Source organism: Dipodomys merriami, unplaced genomic scaffold (assembly GCF_024711535.1).
Source record: "Dipodomys merriami isolate MVZ:Mamm:240054 unplaced genomic scaffold, mDipMer1.0.p SCAF_28, whole genome shotgun sequence".
Classification (NCBI taxonomy): Eukaryota; Metazoa; Chordata; class Mammalia; order Rodentia; family Heteromyidae; genus Dipodomys; species Dipodomys merriami.
Window position 1 is genome coordinate 4,545,906 of NW_027204270.1, and position 17,126 is coordinate 4,563,031.

Below are 17,126 nucleotides of genomic sequence, written 5' to 3' on the forward strand. Positions count from 1 at the left end.
CCGGGTACTTTGTGCTGGGCATCCAGACTCTCTGGTGTGGTCTGAGTCATTTGAGCTAGGGAGACGCTGGAGGGCCGGCTCAGGACAGGAACGGAGCAGACAACAGCTCAGGCTCCCAGGCCTCAGCCAGCCAGAGAACCCCGTCTGCCTCTTTCTCATTTAAAGGCAGGATTAAGTCCTTCTCTTGGAGGTGGGTTTTCCTTCCATTCCCCCCCCCCTCGCTCCTCTATCACCTTTATACCCGAGCCACGTTTTAAACCGATTCATCTTGATCATGTGTCCATCAAATATAAGCGAGGGAGATAAACTAAGCACCAAAAATCGATGCTCACTCTGACTGCTTTTGTGGGAGACAGGCACTGGCCCAGAGGGAGGCTGGAGACCCCAGCCGGGTCTGAGGGAAGGCTGGCTGGTGGCGTGGCTGCCCGGAGCTAACACAGGCGTGGTGGCAGAGGGACCCGTGCTGGTAAGCCCCGGGCTGAGGACACGCAAGGTATCATCCTGCACTAGAAAAGGCACTCAGGGGTGTGGGATGGTGGTGGAAGTGAGGTCTTCCAGTACAGGCACAGAAGGCTCTAGAACCCTCACAGATTGGGTCGTGCTGGTTGTGATTCCAACCTTCAAATATTTCAACTCTGAGCGGGGCACCGGTGGCTCATGCCTATAATCCTACCTACTCAGGAGGCTGTGATCTGAGGATCACAGTTCAAAGCCATCCTGGGCAGAAAAGTCTCTGTGAGACCCTTATCTCCCATTAACCACAAAAAGCCAGGAGTAGCACTGTGGCTTCAGTGGTAAAGTGCTAGCCATGAGCACAAGCAGCTCAGGGACATGAGTTCACACTTCAGGACCAGCATCAAAACTGTTTCAGCCCTCCCTGTTCTCTTCCCCAAATGCCCCAACTTCCCCCAAACCACCGTGGCCCCTTGCATCACATTCTACAAAGATCTTGGCCCCACGCCTCTGAACTGAACCCAGCTGGCGATGTGCAGTTCCACTTCCGTGTTGACAGAATGTTCCACGCTCTCCCTGACGGTGGACTCTGGCTTGTGTGGCTGCTCACCCTGCCCTGAGGTGGGCTAGTGCCACGGGAGAGCTGAAGCGTTTGCTTCCCTCCATTTCTGCTTCTACCACAGGAGGTTGGTGGACACCATGGTAGATAGCTCAGCTCTGAGGTACATAAGACAGGGGTGTTTTTCTCGCCATCCATGGAAGACGACACAACTCTAGGGGCGTCCCTTGCCCCCCGTGTGGGAGCGGACCCGGGTCAGGAAGCAGTAAGAGGTGACTCCGCCCCTCCAGGGGGAAACATCAGGGAGGCCACACCTGCAGGGACATTTCGCTACTCCAGGGGAGAAGGACCCTGTGTGCCCACCTCCACTAGTGCTCTACTGCTGGAGCCACAGCTCCACGTCCAACTTTTTGGTGGTTCATTGGAGATAACAGTCTCATGGGCTTTTCCTGCCTAGGCTGGCTTCAGACTACAATCTTCAGATCTGAGTAGCTAGGATGACAGGTTTGAGCCACTGGTGAGCAGCTGTTGAACATCTTCTCAAGTAGACAGAGCAAGCTAGGTGTGCACTTAGTCATGGCAGAGCCTAGCAGAGGATGGGGGAGAAGACCAAGCGTGGTTGGGTCACACTGCGTCCCTGCTCACATTCCCCCCCCCCCGTCATTCTGTACACAGACACTCTCCCCAGTCCCTGCCCCATCCCAGCCCTCCCACCTGCTACCCCCACCCCAGGTGCCCATTTTGCCCTCTTTCCTCTGCCTTCCAGCTGGGTGACACTGTCATTCCCAAGCCAATTGGGGATTCATTGCACAATATTTCACAAGGCAGGGTTTCAAATCCATTCCCTTTACTCGCTAATCAAAAAAGCAATCAAGTTTGTCGGTAGTGATTTGTGGCATACAGACTCTGGGTGCTCTTTGACCAGGTTTGGGGGGACATTCCTTGGGGGGGAGGGCTCCCTGGGCTGGGTTTTCCCTTGGGGGCTGTGCAGCGATGGAGGAAGAGCGCGGGCCTGTGGGAAAGCCATTAGGAAGATGTGCGTGGCACGCGGCGGGGAGGTACACGGGCACACGGGAGGGGTGCATCGAGTCTCCTGGTTTACGTGTCCACAGCTGTGATGGAGGAGGCAGCTAGATGTTTCCAGGAAATCGGGAGAATGTCATCTGTCTCTCCGAAAGCCGCCTTCAGATGAATCACACTGGGGCACGAAGCTCCCAACACCCCCCCCCAACCCCCGCAACAGCGAAAGGGAGGCCTTCGTCTTCAACGCTCACCATTGCTTCCCTGTCATGACCGAACTTTCATTTGGGTAAAAATTAGAAAGGAGCTGGGCACTGAAGGCTCATAGCCTGCCATCCTAGCAACTCAGGAGGCTGAGGCCTGAGGATCGTGGTTTGAAGCCAGCCTAGGCAGGAAAGTCTGTGAGACTCTTACCTCCCAATTCACCCGCAGAAAGTCACAAGGGGAGCTGTGGCTCAAGCGAGATAGATCACAAGCCTTGAACAAAGTTGCTAAGGGTCAGTGCCCAGGCCCTGAGTTCAAGCCCTAGTACCCACCCAAAACAAGAAAAAAAGCAAAGGTGCTCCAAAGGCAATCAGCCTCAGCATGCGGTCCATCCCCAAGTGGGTGCCTTGGACATCTGAGTCAGCCCCTCCCCCCGCCCCCACCAGCTTCCTGCGTCAAGAGCAAGGCCCCTGTGGACTCACCTACCCACAGAAATGAGGGGGCCCCCCTTGCGCTGGCCAAGCACATTCATTTCTCTCTACCCTCTCTGCCATCCTGGCCCAGTACGCGCCCTGGAGCCTCTTGACCAGTCCTCAGGGCCCTGGCCTGCCTCTGCTCTGGTCATCATGGCCCCATAGCAAGGTTCAAAGACACAAATGTGGCTGCCACATTCCTCCCTTGCCCACTACGTCAGGGCGGGGGGCAGGTCCCCTCCTCCCCATGGTCTTTTGTGATCAGTTGCACCCACCCTCCAGCCCGGGCTCGATGAGGCCCTGCCTCATCCTTCCCTCTCTCCACTTCTTCACCCCTTGCCGAACATCTACTGAGAGACGGGGGACATCAGATCGCCGGGGTGTGGTTAGAGTTACAGAGTGACATCTAAAAATAGTCTCTCCGGGCCCCCTGATTAAAATGTATGAGGCTTGAAGTGGACCACGACCATTCATCTTTTCCACTTAGTTTTGTTTCTTGGATAGTTCTGCACAGCCCTGTCTAGGGCCAAGCGGGGGGCCAGAGAGGGCTTTGGGGGTGTTCAGGAAGGAGCTACCCTGCTTGCTGCTACTTTTGTGCTAATTCTCAGCCCTGGGCAGGGCAGAGGTTTAGCAAATTCTCGCTGATCTCCGAGTCTCGGAGGAGACTGAGGCCTGAGCTAGACAGATAGGCCAGGAATGGTGGCAAGAAGATGTCAAGAATCAGTGGTGTTCGTTTCAAGTCTGGAGAGGAATAAACAGAGAGAAGGAGCAGGTGGGAGCCTTCTATTACCAAGGGACAGGAGAAACTTGTCTTAGCCGTTCATGTTGCTTTCATTGGCTTATGGCATGGGTCAAAGTGAAGGAACTGCCTGGGAAAACAAGCAGATTCCACTGGGAAAGAGCAGATTGAAGTAATACAGGCAGCCGCTCGGTCATTGTGACCAAATGCTTCTAAGCAACATCTGCACAGGAGTCAGCTTTGGCAAGAGAGAATGAGTTATTAAAAAAAAAAAAATCCCAAACCAGCAAAATGAAACACAGTGTCTTACAAACCAGAAAAGTCGTGGAAGAATATTGCCTTCTTAATAATAAATACATTTCGTGGGTAAGGATTGCAAGGGAATCGTTTAAATTAATTTCCTCTTTGTTTGTTTGGTTTGTACAGGGCTTAAATCCCAGCTGGCAGTGATCTGTTAAAAAAGTTCTAACATATTGGAAATCTGATTTTCTTATAGCAGAATTCCAGAGTCTAAAATGAGCTGATCTCTCTCTCTCTCTCTCTCTCTCTCTCTCTCTCTCTCTCTCTCTCTCTCTCTCTCTCTCTCTCTCTCTCTCTCTCTATCTATCTATCTATCTATCTTCTCCACTAATCAGACAAGCAAGGCTCAAATAAGACTCTTGAGTTGAGCCAAACTGTACTCAAGTAATCTGGGGGATGTAAATAAATATATACCATATTGCATATCATATATATGTAATATCTAGCTGATGAAAGCTTTCCAGACTGAACTGCCAGACGTTGTTCACAGGGAGCTGCTACTGGGGTGTTGGGGGTATGGGGGGAGGGGCGCCAGGAATAGGGGCCTGGGACAGAAAGCCTTTCCCACTGAGGTTGGATCTGCCAACCCTTCCTCCTCTTCCATCCTGAATCCAAGCCCTGGAACAATCGGGGCGCTAACTTAGAGCCAAGTGGAAGGCAATCACCCCAAGTGAGATTTGAATGCTCTAAAGGAAAGGGTGTTGGCCTTGGTTTCGGTGTGGACCTCCACCCGTGGGTGCCTGGGGGGAGGGGGGCCTGTCCACACCTGGTGAGCCGCTTGGGAGGCTGAACCCTACCCCACGCAGATTCGCTACAAGGTCCTTGTCCCCCTTGGGCCCCTCCATCTCACTGGTGCCCAGCTCTGTGTGCATGGGAAGCCCATCCATGGGCCACCTTCACCTGTCAGACCCCAGGTGAGTGCTGAGCCAAGGACGGTCCCCTGTGCCAGCCTGCCTCGTGTGTCCTTCTTGAATCTGAATCCCCACCCCAATCCCCCTTATTCTCCGACCTGGCTCTTTCCCCAAATTGAATCCATCTGCAAGAGATGCAGTTTTGTATTGAAACAAATCCTTCAATAAACAACCCCTCATTCAAAAACTACAATGGACACCCACACGGGTGGCTGGTGCCCAGAATCCTAGCTACTCAGGAGGCTGAGGTCTGAGGTTCACGGTTTGAAGTCTGCCCCGGCAGAAACATCCGTGAAACTTTCATCTCTCCCATTAACCAGCAAGAAGCCACAAGTGGAGGTGTGGCTCACGTAGTAGAGTGTCAGCCCTGAGTGTCGGGAAGGCCAGGTAAGAGAAGCCTTGCGTTCAAGCTCCAGTGTCGGCACTAAAACAAAATAAACTCTACAGAAGGGTCTCCCTGAGCATATCCCAAGCACCTTGTCCTACCCAGCCAGCAATGTTCGGCCCTGTGTGTCCTGTGTGTTTTACCCCCTTCTGAAACACTCAGCCCTGCCCACACACCTCGGCTGGCCTGTACGCTTGGATACCTCCAGGTCCCCAAAGGGGAACGCTCCAGCTGCCCCTTCCCGTGTGTCCCAGCTGTCATATCCCACGTGCTCCTCGGATCCTGTCCCTGCAGCAAGCCTTCACGCGGGAGCGGGCAATGCGCGCCTCGGTCTCCGCCGGGTCTGCTGCAGGCAGTGTGGCCTTCTCGCTCCTTCTCTGTTGCCTGTCTCCCTCTCTCCTTCCCTCTTTCCAACTGAATTCTCGTTTTTCCTCTCTCCCTAGTGCTTGTACGGCTGCTATGTCCATTCCTCCATCATCCCCACCTTCCACCGGAGGTGCTACTGGCTCCTTCAGGTAGGTGGCTGGGACTGCGTTCTTCTTGCGTCACGGGTTAGTGCCCGGGAAGGGCCTGTGGAGGGCATCGAGGGGACGCGGGACTGTGGAGTGTGGCGTGGCTGTGGGCTGGCAGCCTTGGTGAGTCCTTCTAGGCTTGGGCTGTGTGTGTGTGTGTGTGTGTGTGTGTGTGTGTGTGTATGTGTGCTGAGGCCAGCTACTTGGCTTGGCCTGATTGTCAGGAGCGAGGAAGGGGAGAGAGCTGGTGTAAGGAGGCTCCCGGGTGCCTCCGTTTCCTTCTGAGGTGGACAAGAAACAAGGCTCAGCCTCCCATCTCCGACTGTGAAATGCATCTGGGCTGAAAGCCACACGTCTGTTCGCTCTGTGGGTTGGTCACAAAGCATGTGTGGGAAGCAGGCTTCCAGAGGCATGATGGATGGATGGATAGATGGATGGATGGATTGTTGATGGACTAAATGAGTGGGCTGACAGCTGGGGAGGAGGAGCCACTGGCTCCATGGGAAGGCGCTCTGTGATCAGCTGGCCATGTCTGCCTGTGGAGTGCGCTGGCAGCGCCCCCCAGCCGGCCTCTGGCCATGGTGCTTGTGTGGAACTATGTAGAGACTGGAGAGACTTTGTGTGGAGCCCAGCGGCCTCTTGCTTGTCGGGGTTGCTCTTGCCTTCTGGGAAGGAAGGCTCAGGCCTTCACCCAGTGGCAAGGATGGACTGGCTCCCTTTGCGTACATGACCCCTGCTCCTCCCCGCGTCCATCCCCAGGAGCCTGGCACCTCGCCCTCCAGGCCTCCATCTCTGCTGCGGCCTCTCTCCTGCGGTCCTGCTCTCTGTGTTCCCCTGGTGGTGTGGGCAGCCTGTCCAGCCCCGCAGCATGAAGCACCGGGAGGACAGAGGCCTGGGAGGTGTGCCACAGCCCAGGGCGATCTGCGTGGGGAGGCCCAGGTTCCAGCCCAGCGTCCCCCACCAGTCCACCCAGGCAGCCTGCTCTCCCTCCCTCCCTCCCTCTGCGTCCAGGGTGCATCGTGCACGCGATGGGTTCATTAGTGAGACAGTCTGAGGATGTGCTGGTTTGTAAACGGACAGACACCGTGTCCGCCGTGGCCCGTGCCCGCAGCCCTCGGGGGCTGGGCCGGGAAGCCTGGTTCTCCGATCACGCCGACCTTCATCTTGGGGAGGGGTGACGGGATCGGGGTGCTGCTTTGGGTGGTCCTGCAGGTGCCCCCCCGGGGAGGGGCTTTTCTCACTGCCAGTGCAGGAGTGGGTCGTGAACCCCGCCTCACATCCCCACTTTCCAAGTCTAGCTTCTGGAAGCACCGTTTCTCCCATGCGGGCTGCGGGCCGTGGAGATTCCGGCTCCGGCTTTGGCTTTTTTCCTTTCTGGCCAGAACACATCTTTGGCCAAGCCAGCTCTGGCCTGGAAACCCCCAGCTTCCTGCCAGAACCCCACCCCCACCCCCTGGTCTGTGGGCACCACCCCTCCCCCAGGCCACCCTGCGCCCCACCTCTGCCTGCCCCACCCCCACCCGCTTCCATCATGGTCTCGTGGCTTTTTTAATTTCACTACATTTGCTTTGCCGGGTGAGGACCGAGCTCATTACGCCATAACTGCTTTCGGCTGGGCTCCCACACACTGGGGCGGGTGTGGAGGAGAGGTGCGCTCCCCACCCCTCCAGCCTGCTCCCCCGAGACCTGACTGCCGGCACACTCGGGGGGCGATTCACCTGCACCAGGCTCCTCACCTTCCAGCTAGCAGAGCCTCAGTCTCCCCAAAGATCACCAAACCAGGGTTTTGATGGCCGGCCTGGGACGTCCTCATTTTCCTGTCCCCAGGTCCCAGGGAGCCATCCCTCCTCTCGGTCTCCGTCATGCCCTTCAGCAATGCTCCTGCTCCTCTTCTGTGTTCGGGTGATAGAGAAGGAGCGTGCACAGGTGCGGGGCGCGCCACCCCTCCAGCCTGGCCAGGCAACGGGAGGTTAAGGAGCTTCCGGCCAAAGCAATTAGCGCAACGCACGTCCTGCTCGGAGCCAGGCGCTCAGCGGCGGCAGCCGGTGCCGCTCAGGGCAATTTGTTCTGGTGCTAATTACAACACCAGGATAATGACGGTGTGGTCAGGTTTAATTTCTCTGATCTTAAGCAGGAAAGAAGCTATGAGATGCTAGCCCAGATGGAAATTGGCGCAAGTTTGTCTCTGATATCAATCAATTACCAGGGAAAAGGGCTGCTGAACACAAAGATGGCAGGACAGTCTCTCAGGGAGGACTGAAAAACAGACATCACGGTGGAGGGGGCCAGGATCGGGCCTGGACCGACCATGCTTCGGCAGAGTCCCCTGAGCAAGGGAGTGAGTGACAAGGCCATGTAGACTGTGGACAGGATGCTGGGACGCGGGAGGGTGTGGACAGAGCCATGGGACCCTTGGTATCCCAGCCACGTGAGGTTTTTCCCAGGTGTGTGTGTGTTGGGGGGGGAAGGATCCCGCCTCTCTGTCTGCCTCTGGGTCTGTCTGTCCCTCTGTGTGTGTCATTTTCTCCCCCTTCTCTCTTCAGTACTAATAAATACCCTGTAAGGATGTGAGCCAGAAGCCTCTAGAATGTAGGGTACTGAGGACTGCTTAGGCCACTTGGGTCAGTGCTAAGACTGTGGGGACCAAACGTGCCAGGGACAGTTCAGAGGCGGCAGGACGGCCCCTGCTCAGGACAGCACTTTAGGTCACAGGCCGCTTTGGGCTCGGAGGGCTGAGCCTGGATCACTTCTCAGCTGCTCAGGCCCTGAGCCTGCAGTGAGCTCAGCAATGACAGCTCCTCCCCGGCTCCAGAGCCCTGAAAAAGGCCACCACTGCCGGTGCCACTCCCCCCCATTGTCTTGGTTCCATTGTCAGCCTCACTGGAGGCTCTACCACACCGGCAGGGCCCCTAGACTCTACCACTCTTCTTAGAGATGGGTCGGTGTGGCCCAGAGAGCAGAGCCAGGCCTGGGGTCACGTGAGCGGCAGTGATGGGCAGGGCAGGGCAGCGTGTGGCCTCCGCGCTCCTCAGGCCTCTGCCAGGGCCTCTGCCTGAGCTCTGCCGGGCTCCAATCAGGGGGAGTGGGCATCAGAACGCAGGCTCCCTGCCCTGCCTGTCCGCCCCCAGGGGAGCCTCCCGCACCCCCTGACAGCCTCTCATTTCAGGCCACCCTTCCCGCATAGTCTGCAAGGCTTATTTGGAAACCATCTCTGCTTCTAATGAGTGTTTTTTCCTCTCTGCCCTTGTCCTCTAAAATGCTTAATGAATGTTTTCTGCGCGAGTGAGGCAGGGGGTGTTCCCATGTATTTGCTGTGGCTGCCGTCTGGGCTGCTTGGCTGCTCGTTCCAGCCTGCTGGTGCCGAGGCCAGAGGACGCCTGCCCAGCCCAGCCCAGCTCAGCAGCATGCACAGAGGCCTGTGGGAAAATTGCCAGGCCTGGGGCTCAGTGGAGACCTCAGTGCAGGGTAAGGGAGACTCCAATTCACAGAAGCATGGCAGACATTTGAATTTCAAGATCTAAGACATTTGAGTAATGAGAGGAGCGCTGGATTTGGAGTCTGAGGACTGGGTTTTAATCCTGCCCAGTGCACCTGAGCAGTAGCAGCTCTGGCCACTGCTGAGCACCACCTCCTGGCTGAGAACTGAAGCACCAGGTTCTCCATGTCACCAGAGACAAGTTCCAGTCACCTGGACTGGACTCCGAGGTCACCCACAGCAGTGTTCTCTGTCTCTTTATGAGGTGCCACCATCATTCCTTCATGTAGATGAGGCACTTGGGAGAGGGTGGAGGGGTGGACACTTGGTCCTGGGTCATAAAACCAGCCAGAAAGCTGGGGACAGCTGGGCCTTCACTTCCCACTTCCTGCTGTCGGTGAGCTCTGCTAGAAACGGCAGGTGCAGGGTGCTGTGGTAGGCGGCCTCCTGTCTCTCACAGAATACCTGAGACACTCGTCTGGTCAGGAGGAAAGACTTGTTTTAGCTCAGTGTCAGAGATGGCAGCTCCGTCACTTTGGGCCTGTGGCTGTCCTCTCTGCCTCTGTTTACCCCGGCGTCCCGCACAGAGCCTCAGCGTGGCAGAACAGATGCCAGAACCTCTGAGAAGGTTGTGGCTCTGCTTCGGCAGAGTCCCCTGAGCAAGGGAGTGAGTGACAAGGCCATGTAGACTGCGGACAGGATGCTGGGACGCGGGAGGGTGTGGACAGAGCCATGGGACCCTTGGTATCCCAGCCACGTGAGGTTTTTCCCAGGTGTGTGTGTGTTGGGGGGGGAAGGATCCCGCCTCTCTGTCTGCCTCTGGGTCTGTCTGTCCCTCTGTGTGTGTCATTTTCATGGCGGGAGCACAGAGACAGGGCAAGCCTGCTCACCTCAGAGAGGCCTGGAAGCAGAGACCGAGGGGCGGGACTTCCCTTATCCACTCCAAGGGCGGGTCCCAGTGACCTGGCTTCCTCCTATGGCCTCTACCCCCTTTCAGCAGCACCAGGACTCAGGGACCCAGTCTTTAACCAAGGCCTTCAGGGGTCATTTCTGATCCAAACCAGGTCAGGTACCATTGCTTCCCACCAGGTACCACAAGGCCAAGAACCAGAGCACATTGTAGGGGCACAAGGCCCATGGGCCACACATAGGCCCCGACTGGCAGGCCTGCAGTCCCCCCCAGAACCTCTGGTAGCTTCTGTGACCTCAGACGGGTTTGTGGGTTTTCTCTGAGCTCATTCGGCATCAGGACCACGGGGACAGCAGTAGCCCGGGCGGCACAGGGCTGCAGCGGCGGCGGAGGTTGATGTACATTAACACGGTGCACACGACATTGTTAACGCAGCTCCTGGCACAAGGCGTGAGTTTACTCAGTAAATCCTAGCTGGGCACTATCGACACCCGGCCGGGCTAGGCTGACTGCCTGACATCCCAGAGAACATTCCTGACACCCCCCCCCATCCCATCCCCCTTTAGCTCCCACAGTGAGGGCGAAATATATGGAGACCGCCCCTCCCTGAGCGAGGCCATTGTATCAGGGAGGGGGTTGTCCCGGCTGGACTGCTCAAGGGGGGGAGGGGGGGCAGGAGGGAAGCCGGCGGGGGAGGGGCTTCTGTCCTCTGCGGCCATTCTTAGCAAGAGGACAGATGTGAAGACTCATCCAGCTCTTTTGGGAGCACAGTGCCCTCTGCTGCTTACCCCAGTCAGTCTGGAATAGAGCCCCCCCCCCCGGGACCCTGTCCCTGGGCCCTGGGGACAGGCTACTCTGCTGTGCTCTAGGCAGGAAGAGGCCAGAGGGAGCATCCGCGTGCCCAGCAAGCCTTCCCCAGGTGCACAAAATACTTTAGCCTGACATAGTCCAGTGATTTCTGGTCCCCACAGCGAGGACAGGAGGGCACAGGAGGAGGAGGAGGATCTTCCCAGTGTCCCACAGGCCGCAGTGGCTGACCCCTCAGATACACCCGTGGAGTGAGAGGGACGCAGGTCTAGGGTAACAATCTCTTGGTTGGCACAAAGGTTTGACAGTCCTTGGCCACAACTTGGTGCTTCTGGTCCCCTGTGTCCCTACCACGCCCAAGCTGACTGTGAGTACTGCGCAGAGTGATTGAGTCTCAGCAAGACCCTGGGGGTAGCACAGGGGCAGGAGTGGGTCAGCCCTGGGCATCAGAGGCGCAAGGCCCCGGGCAGGCCAGGGAGGGCCAGCCCTAGCATCAAAGTCCTCTCTGCTCCTAGACTTAGATGCCTAGTAGGTGGCACCTGAAGCCAGGCTGCGCGATGAGTTCCCAGGCAGCGTGGAAAGGGGACCAGAGCAGAGGTGCAGGCTCAGAGCTGCTCCATCGAGCCAGCCAGATGCCATGGTGTGTGCGTGTAGTCCTCGCATTCTGGAGGCTGAGGCCAGAGGATCTCCTGAGCCCAGGAGTCCCCGGCCAGTGTAGGCGATACAGCAAGACTGCCTCTGGAAACAAGAAACCAGCGAGCTGCTTTGAGCGCCGTGGTGACCACCCACACCACCGCCATTGTTGTCGCGTCATCAGTGACGGCTAGCAGCAGCGTCAGCCTTGGCCGCCGGCTTCGCCGTGCTTTGCGGCCCTGTGAGGCCTCTGCTTTGTCGTTTTGTCTCTGGGTAGAGATAGGCTGGGAGCGCTTAGGACGGAGCTGGGGCAGCCATCACAGCCCTCCATCCCCAAGACACCACCTTCACCAAACACCTGTCACCCTGGAGAGAGAAAGGCCTGGTCCTGCAGGAAGAGCAGGGGGTTGTGGGTAAGAGGGCAGGGCTCCAGGAGAGCATGCTCACTGCAAGGGGGGAGGGGCGTGCAGGGGTAGGCTCGGGAAGGGCTCGGGGGGAAAGGGGGTGCTCCAGATAGAAGAGACTACTAAGTAAGTAGCTGGTACCCCCAGTCACTAAACCCAAGCCCCGTGGGCCAGGGCACAGGATGGCCACTGGCACTTGGCAAAGCTCCCCGCCCCTCCACAGCTGGGGAAGAAGACAGTTGGGGGACAAATGGTGGTCTCTGACAGATAATTCTCCCGCTGCCTTCTTGTTCCGGCTGTATCCTAACTAGCTGCACCCCCATCTTTCTCCATTTAATGCCCCTTGAATAACGTGATGAGGAGATAAGGCAGACACCAGGAATTTATGGTGCTATGCAAAAAAAGAAAAGAAAAGAAAAAAGAACAATGCACTCCATTCCATTAAGATTGCGGGACCCCTGCCAAGGCTGGTCCACATCACGGGTAGTATTTCCTCCGCAGACATCTTTGCTTGGTTGCAATTTACGATGCCAAGGCCACCGCCGTACTCACCTAAAGCCTCCAGGAAATATGGCAGGCACCCCCCAAAATGGCTATTATCCTCCGTGAGGAGCGGCACTGGGAATTTTCCAGAAGATTCCCTCGCGCCAATCCTTTGCTTGACCTTGCTCTACGCATGAGGGGATGAGGGATGTTTGGTTGGCATTTTCAGCAGAATGTGTATTGGGGGCCCAGGGAGATGTTCGGGGGCGGGGGGGGGGTCTCCTGTGCTCAGGTGCCTGAGGCCTGACCTTCAACCTAGTTGGATATTGCTGGGGGCCAATCTGGCTGCCTCTTTGGGGCAGAAGGACCCTCTGCTTCCACCTAGTGGACAGGGGGGGTACTGAGCCTAGGAGTGGCGGGGCTGGGGAAAGGGGTGCAGTCTCCCTCCTGGCTCTCTGTTGCGAGAAGCATGGTTCCAATTCAGCTAGCAGAGGTACTCTGGCCTGGTAAATTAACTTCTTTGAATGTTCTTCCTTTTGGGGGGGCGAGGGGGGAAATCAGGTCATTTGAAGGACAAACTGAGGTCAGATATGGGGTTACACCCCCAACGGCAAAATGCAACTCCCAAACTCCACAGCATCGTTTGTTCCAAAGCCTTAGGCAGGACTTAGAGGCAGCGTGAGATCAGCCTCTGCCTTCTGCCAGTTCATCTCCCACCTCCCCCGGCACCCTGGGCCTCCGGGGCTCCTCAGCCCGCTGCGGAGCTCCACCGGTCTCTAAACCCTCCTTTGTGTCTCAGCCCTGAGCGGACCTGGCCACCCAGGCCGGGCTGCCAGGCTTGGGAGCCGGAAGCTGCCTGAGCTGCAGTTCCTCGGAGATGCGAATTATTAATTAGTCTTATTATCCAGATTTGTCAGACGCTTAATCCTTTGGTCTGGGTCTGTGGCGGGGCCCGTGCCCCATGGTGGGTGTCAGCCTGGGCAAGCAATTGCTTCTAATATCAAAGCAGAACAAAGGGCCATCGGATTTGGTTGCTATCTTTATCTATCAAGCCAAATAATTCCTGGTCCCCTTCATAGAGCACGCGTCGGAGATGAGAAGGATCCAGAAAGCGGCTTCGTTTCCCTTCTAGTTGGCTTCTAATGTGGGTCTTTTGTTTAATTATCCATCTCGTGTAATCCAGCCAACGCGTTCTGTCATTAATACCCTAATCTTCTTTGGAGCAAAGGGGTAACCGCGCCTTCTAAAGACAAAGACAGAAGTTTGCCTGGAGGAAACACTCTCTGTGTTGCCTCTGAAGGAACTCAAAAGGCCAAGAATGAAATTCAGATGTAATTTGATAAAGCGAAATGCAACAGAGAGGCGCTGGGTGGCCGGCGCGGTGCGTGAACATCAGCAGCTCCTTCGGGCCTCCAGCTGTGCCCCAGCTGGTGACCGGGGCTGTGCTGGCGCGTTAGAGACCCCAGCCCCGCAGGGCGATCCTCATCGTGGCCTGGTGACATCATCCCTGCCTCTTCCTCCGTTGATGTCTTGGTGGCTGTCAGCATGCAGGTGAGACACCTGTGGTGCGATCCAGGCTCCTGGCAAGTGGTTTTCAGTGGAGACACGTACTCAGATGTACCCAAGTACATGTGTGTGTGCACTTGTGTGCAAGCACTGGTATGCACAGGTGTGTGCAGGTGTGCACAAGCATATGTAGGTGTGCACAGGTGTGCCCGTTAGGAGCGCTCAGTATGCAGGTATGTGTTGGTGTGCATGGGTATGTACACACAGGTGTTCACAAGGGCACAGGAGCGTGACTCCTCCCACCTTCCCTCCCGGGAAGTCCTGCCAAGTCTAGCCTTGCCTCTCACCAGTGCTCACTGAGTTAGATGCAGGCTGGTGGGCCTCAGACATGGCCATTCACTTTGGGTCTGGACAAGCCAGAGATGAAACCCAGCCACCTGCGGGCCATGCTCACAGTGTCCCAGACCAGCCGCAGCTCGCCCAGGGCGGGCAGTGCCGAGGCCCACACAGCCCCGAGCTCCAGCCTGGGTTCCACCCTGGGGGGAGGGGTCTCCAGGCCTCCCCCAAGCTGGCAGGGCCTCTGCTTCAGGGAGGCCCAGAAGGCTTTCTTTTTCCTCACAAATTATTTTCTTTGTTTAAAAAACAAGTTATTTTTTCATCTATAAATGGTTGTACAAGGGGACGGCCGTGTCACACACCCACATCTTGATCCGAGCCACCCCTCCACCAACCACCCCCTACCCCCCCACCCCCACCGCTGTCACATCGAGTTTCCCACTTCCGTGTGAACAGCCAGTGTGTTGATGTTTGATGTGGCTACAAAGGCTGAGTTCTTGGCCATCATCCAGGCCAGCAGCGGAGCTCACGTGGAGCTGGGACACTTGGGCAAGTGCCCCCCAAACCGGGGCTCTGTTTCTTCACCCACAAAATGGGACTTGAGGTGGGAAGGATTCACGGAGACTTTCAGAGCGCTTTGCCCGGGATCAGACACAGGCAACGGCTTGGGTCACAACCAAGGCTGCTGCTGTCCGGATGGTTCTGTTGCCATGACTCAGGCTGCTGGCCCCAGCCGGGCCCCGCTGGGCCCAGGCCCCCGGCCTGGCCCTCTTCACCTACCACCAGAATGCCACAGTCGGCCCTGCCAGACTCTGCGGCCAGAATTCACAGCTGAAGCTGTGGGCCGCGCCTGGGTGCTGGCTCACCACGCACCTGCTCAGCTAATCTTAGGGCTGTCCCCAGAGCAGCCCGGCTCTTTCTGAAAAAGCCAGGATTCTGAAATTCTGCCAGCAATCCCCTTGGACTGCCAGCCTCCTGACCCCCCCCCCCAACTGTCTCCACTGTGTGTGGACGGCCATCTCCATGCGGCCTACGGCTCCTGGGTACCAGGGAAGCCCCACCCACCCTCCCAGCTAGGCAAGGCGAGCCCCAGCCCCTCCCCTCGTGCCAGGCTGGGCCTCAAGCTAGGCAGCAATTCCCCACCCCCCCCCATGCATGGAATGGGGTGACTTCGTGACAGAACAAAATCACAGCCATTCCCTTCAACTACGCCTTCCCCGGCACCAAGCCAGGCAGGTGGCCCTTCATGGTTCCAGAAGTTTCTGCGCTGTTGACAGTACCAGCAGGACCTCAGGCGCCAGCTGTCCAGCCCTGAGCCATCACTCACTGGGGTACCCAGTGAGCCAGCAGGAGCTGGGCTTGAACGCTTGCTTCCTGGGGCCGGGGGGCCAGGCCTCTTTCTGGGCGGCCCCTTTGCATGGAGGCTGGGAAGGCGTCTTTGCCGTTCCCGGCTGGCTTCAGACGGCGCTGGCGTGCAGCTCTGCCGCCAGCCCTCCGTGTCCGATCAGAGAGCGCACGCTCGCCACAGCACACCAAGTCGGGCTTAATTAGGTAGAAGACTGTTCTGCTGCAGGGATGATGTGGGGATGGCCGTGCCGCTCTGGAGGGCGACCACCTCTTTCAGGAGCAGGTGAGTGCCTGTCCCTGGGTGGCCAGAGCGGATGGAGAGACAGCCAGGTTTTCGTGCCCCCAAGCAGCAGCCTGATTGGTGGTTCTCCCGGAGAAAGCCACCACAAATGCCTAATTTGGGGGGTTGCCCGTTTCAGTGCTGCCAGCTCGCAGCTACCGAGGTGGTCTGCATTGGCTGGCAGAACTCATCTTCAGCGGGCAGCAGCTGTCCCAAGCCAGCGGAAGCCCAGCACCCGCCCACCACCAACCACAGACAGGAGTCCACGCCAGGCCTTCCAGGATTGCTTGGGCCTCTCCGCTCCTTGTTTGTGACTGATAAGACTTTGGGGTTGGAAAATGGAAGGCAGGGCCTCTGGCTTGAGTCTCCGCCAGTGTAAACGGTCTGTCCCAGGCAGACGCCTGACGTCTAAGGTGGTTTGATCCCTTGCTCCTGCAACAGCTTCCTGAGGCCTGGGGACTTGTCCCAGCCACAGAGCAATAGTCCCCCGTCCCTCTAGATCCTTCTCCCCCATGCTGGGGATGACCCCAAGGCCCCCTTTGCAGAGTCCATGGTGACACGGCCAAGGCTTCACCTGGCTCTCGGAGCTGCTGTCCAGGTGAGCCTGGCCTCTCCTCCCAGGGCAGGTGAAGGGCGGGCGATGCTGTCCCTCACGAGGGCAGGCGCTGAGGCCAAGGCCTGTCCCCCAGGACCCCCTGTGGGGGCCCCCAGCCTACCTTCTTAAGTCCCTTCCTTCCTTAGGAAAGTTGCAGAGCTTTCTGAGGTCCAGCTTCATGTCACACACAGTAGCGATGATCAGAGTATGGAGGGAACACCGTGACACATGCAGAGTACTTAGCATGGTGTCTGATGCAAACCTAGTAAGTGCTCACTAAATGCAAGCTCAGAATAGCCACGGCATAGGCATACACACACCATGCAAGTACATATATGGATACATGGGCACACAGTGAGCATACATGTGCATAACACACATACCCTACATGTATGTACCACGTATGTGTGTGCATAGCTAGCACATGTGTGAACCTGTCTATACTGTGATGTTGTAAACTTGTGCTGTACACATGATCACATGCATGCATATGTGTACACATAACACATGTGTGCCTATATTGTACACATATACACGTGAGCAGGCATAATACATGTTTATGCCCGTGTGCACCATGCCATTTGTGTACATACATGGGATAGCGCATAGATACATGCATGCATACAGCATATAGATGGATGCATGGGTTCACTACACATATATATGTACACACAGACACATGCACATGCACATATACACACTGAATATACACATCATGTACATGTGTGTCTGCATGTGCTGTACATATATGCATGCCTTTGGTGCATGTGTGCATGCAAACACAGACACCCTTG

The 17,126-nt window shown here is 56.9% G+C and overlaps 1 protein-coding gene across 13 annotated transcripts in view; it reads left to right on the forward strand.

Moving 5' to 3' along the window:
• Camta1 (calmodulin binding transcription activator 1) overlaps positions 1-17,126 on the forward strand; it is a 710,332-nt gene that overhangs the window by 485,346 nt on the left and 207,860 nt on the right. For 11 of the 13 annotated variants that reach the window (XM_070037258.1, XM_070037260.1, XM_070037252.1 and 8 more), the window contains one exon: positions 5,488-5,559. The exons of the other annotated variants lie outside the window; for them this stretch is intronic. In XM_070037258.1, coding sequence (XP_069893359.1) covers positions 5,488-5,559 — 72 coding nt within the window. The remainder of the gene's footprint in view (positions 1-5,487; positions 5,560-17,126) is intronic. 13 annotated transcript variants of the gene reach the window in all.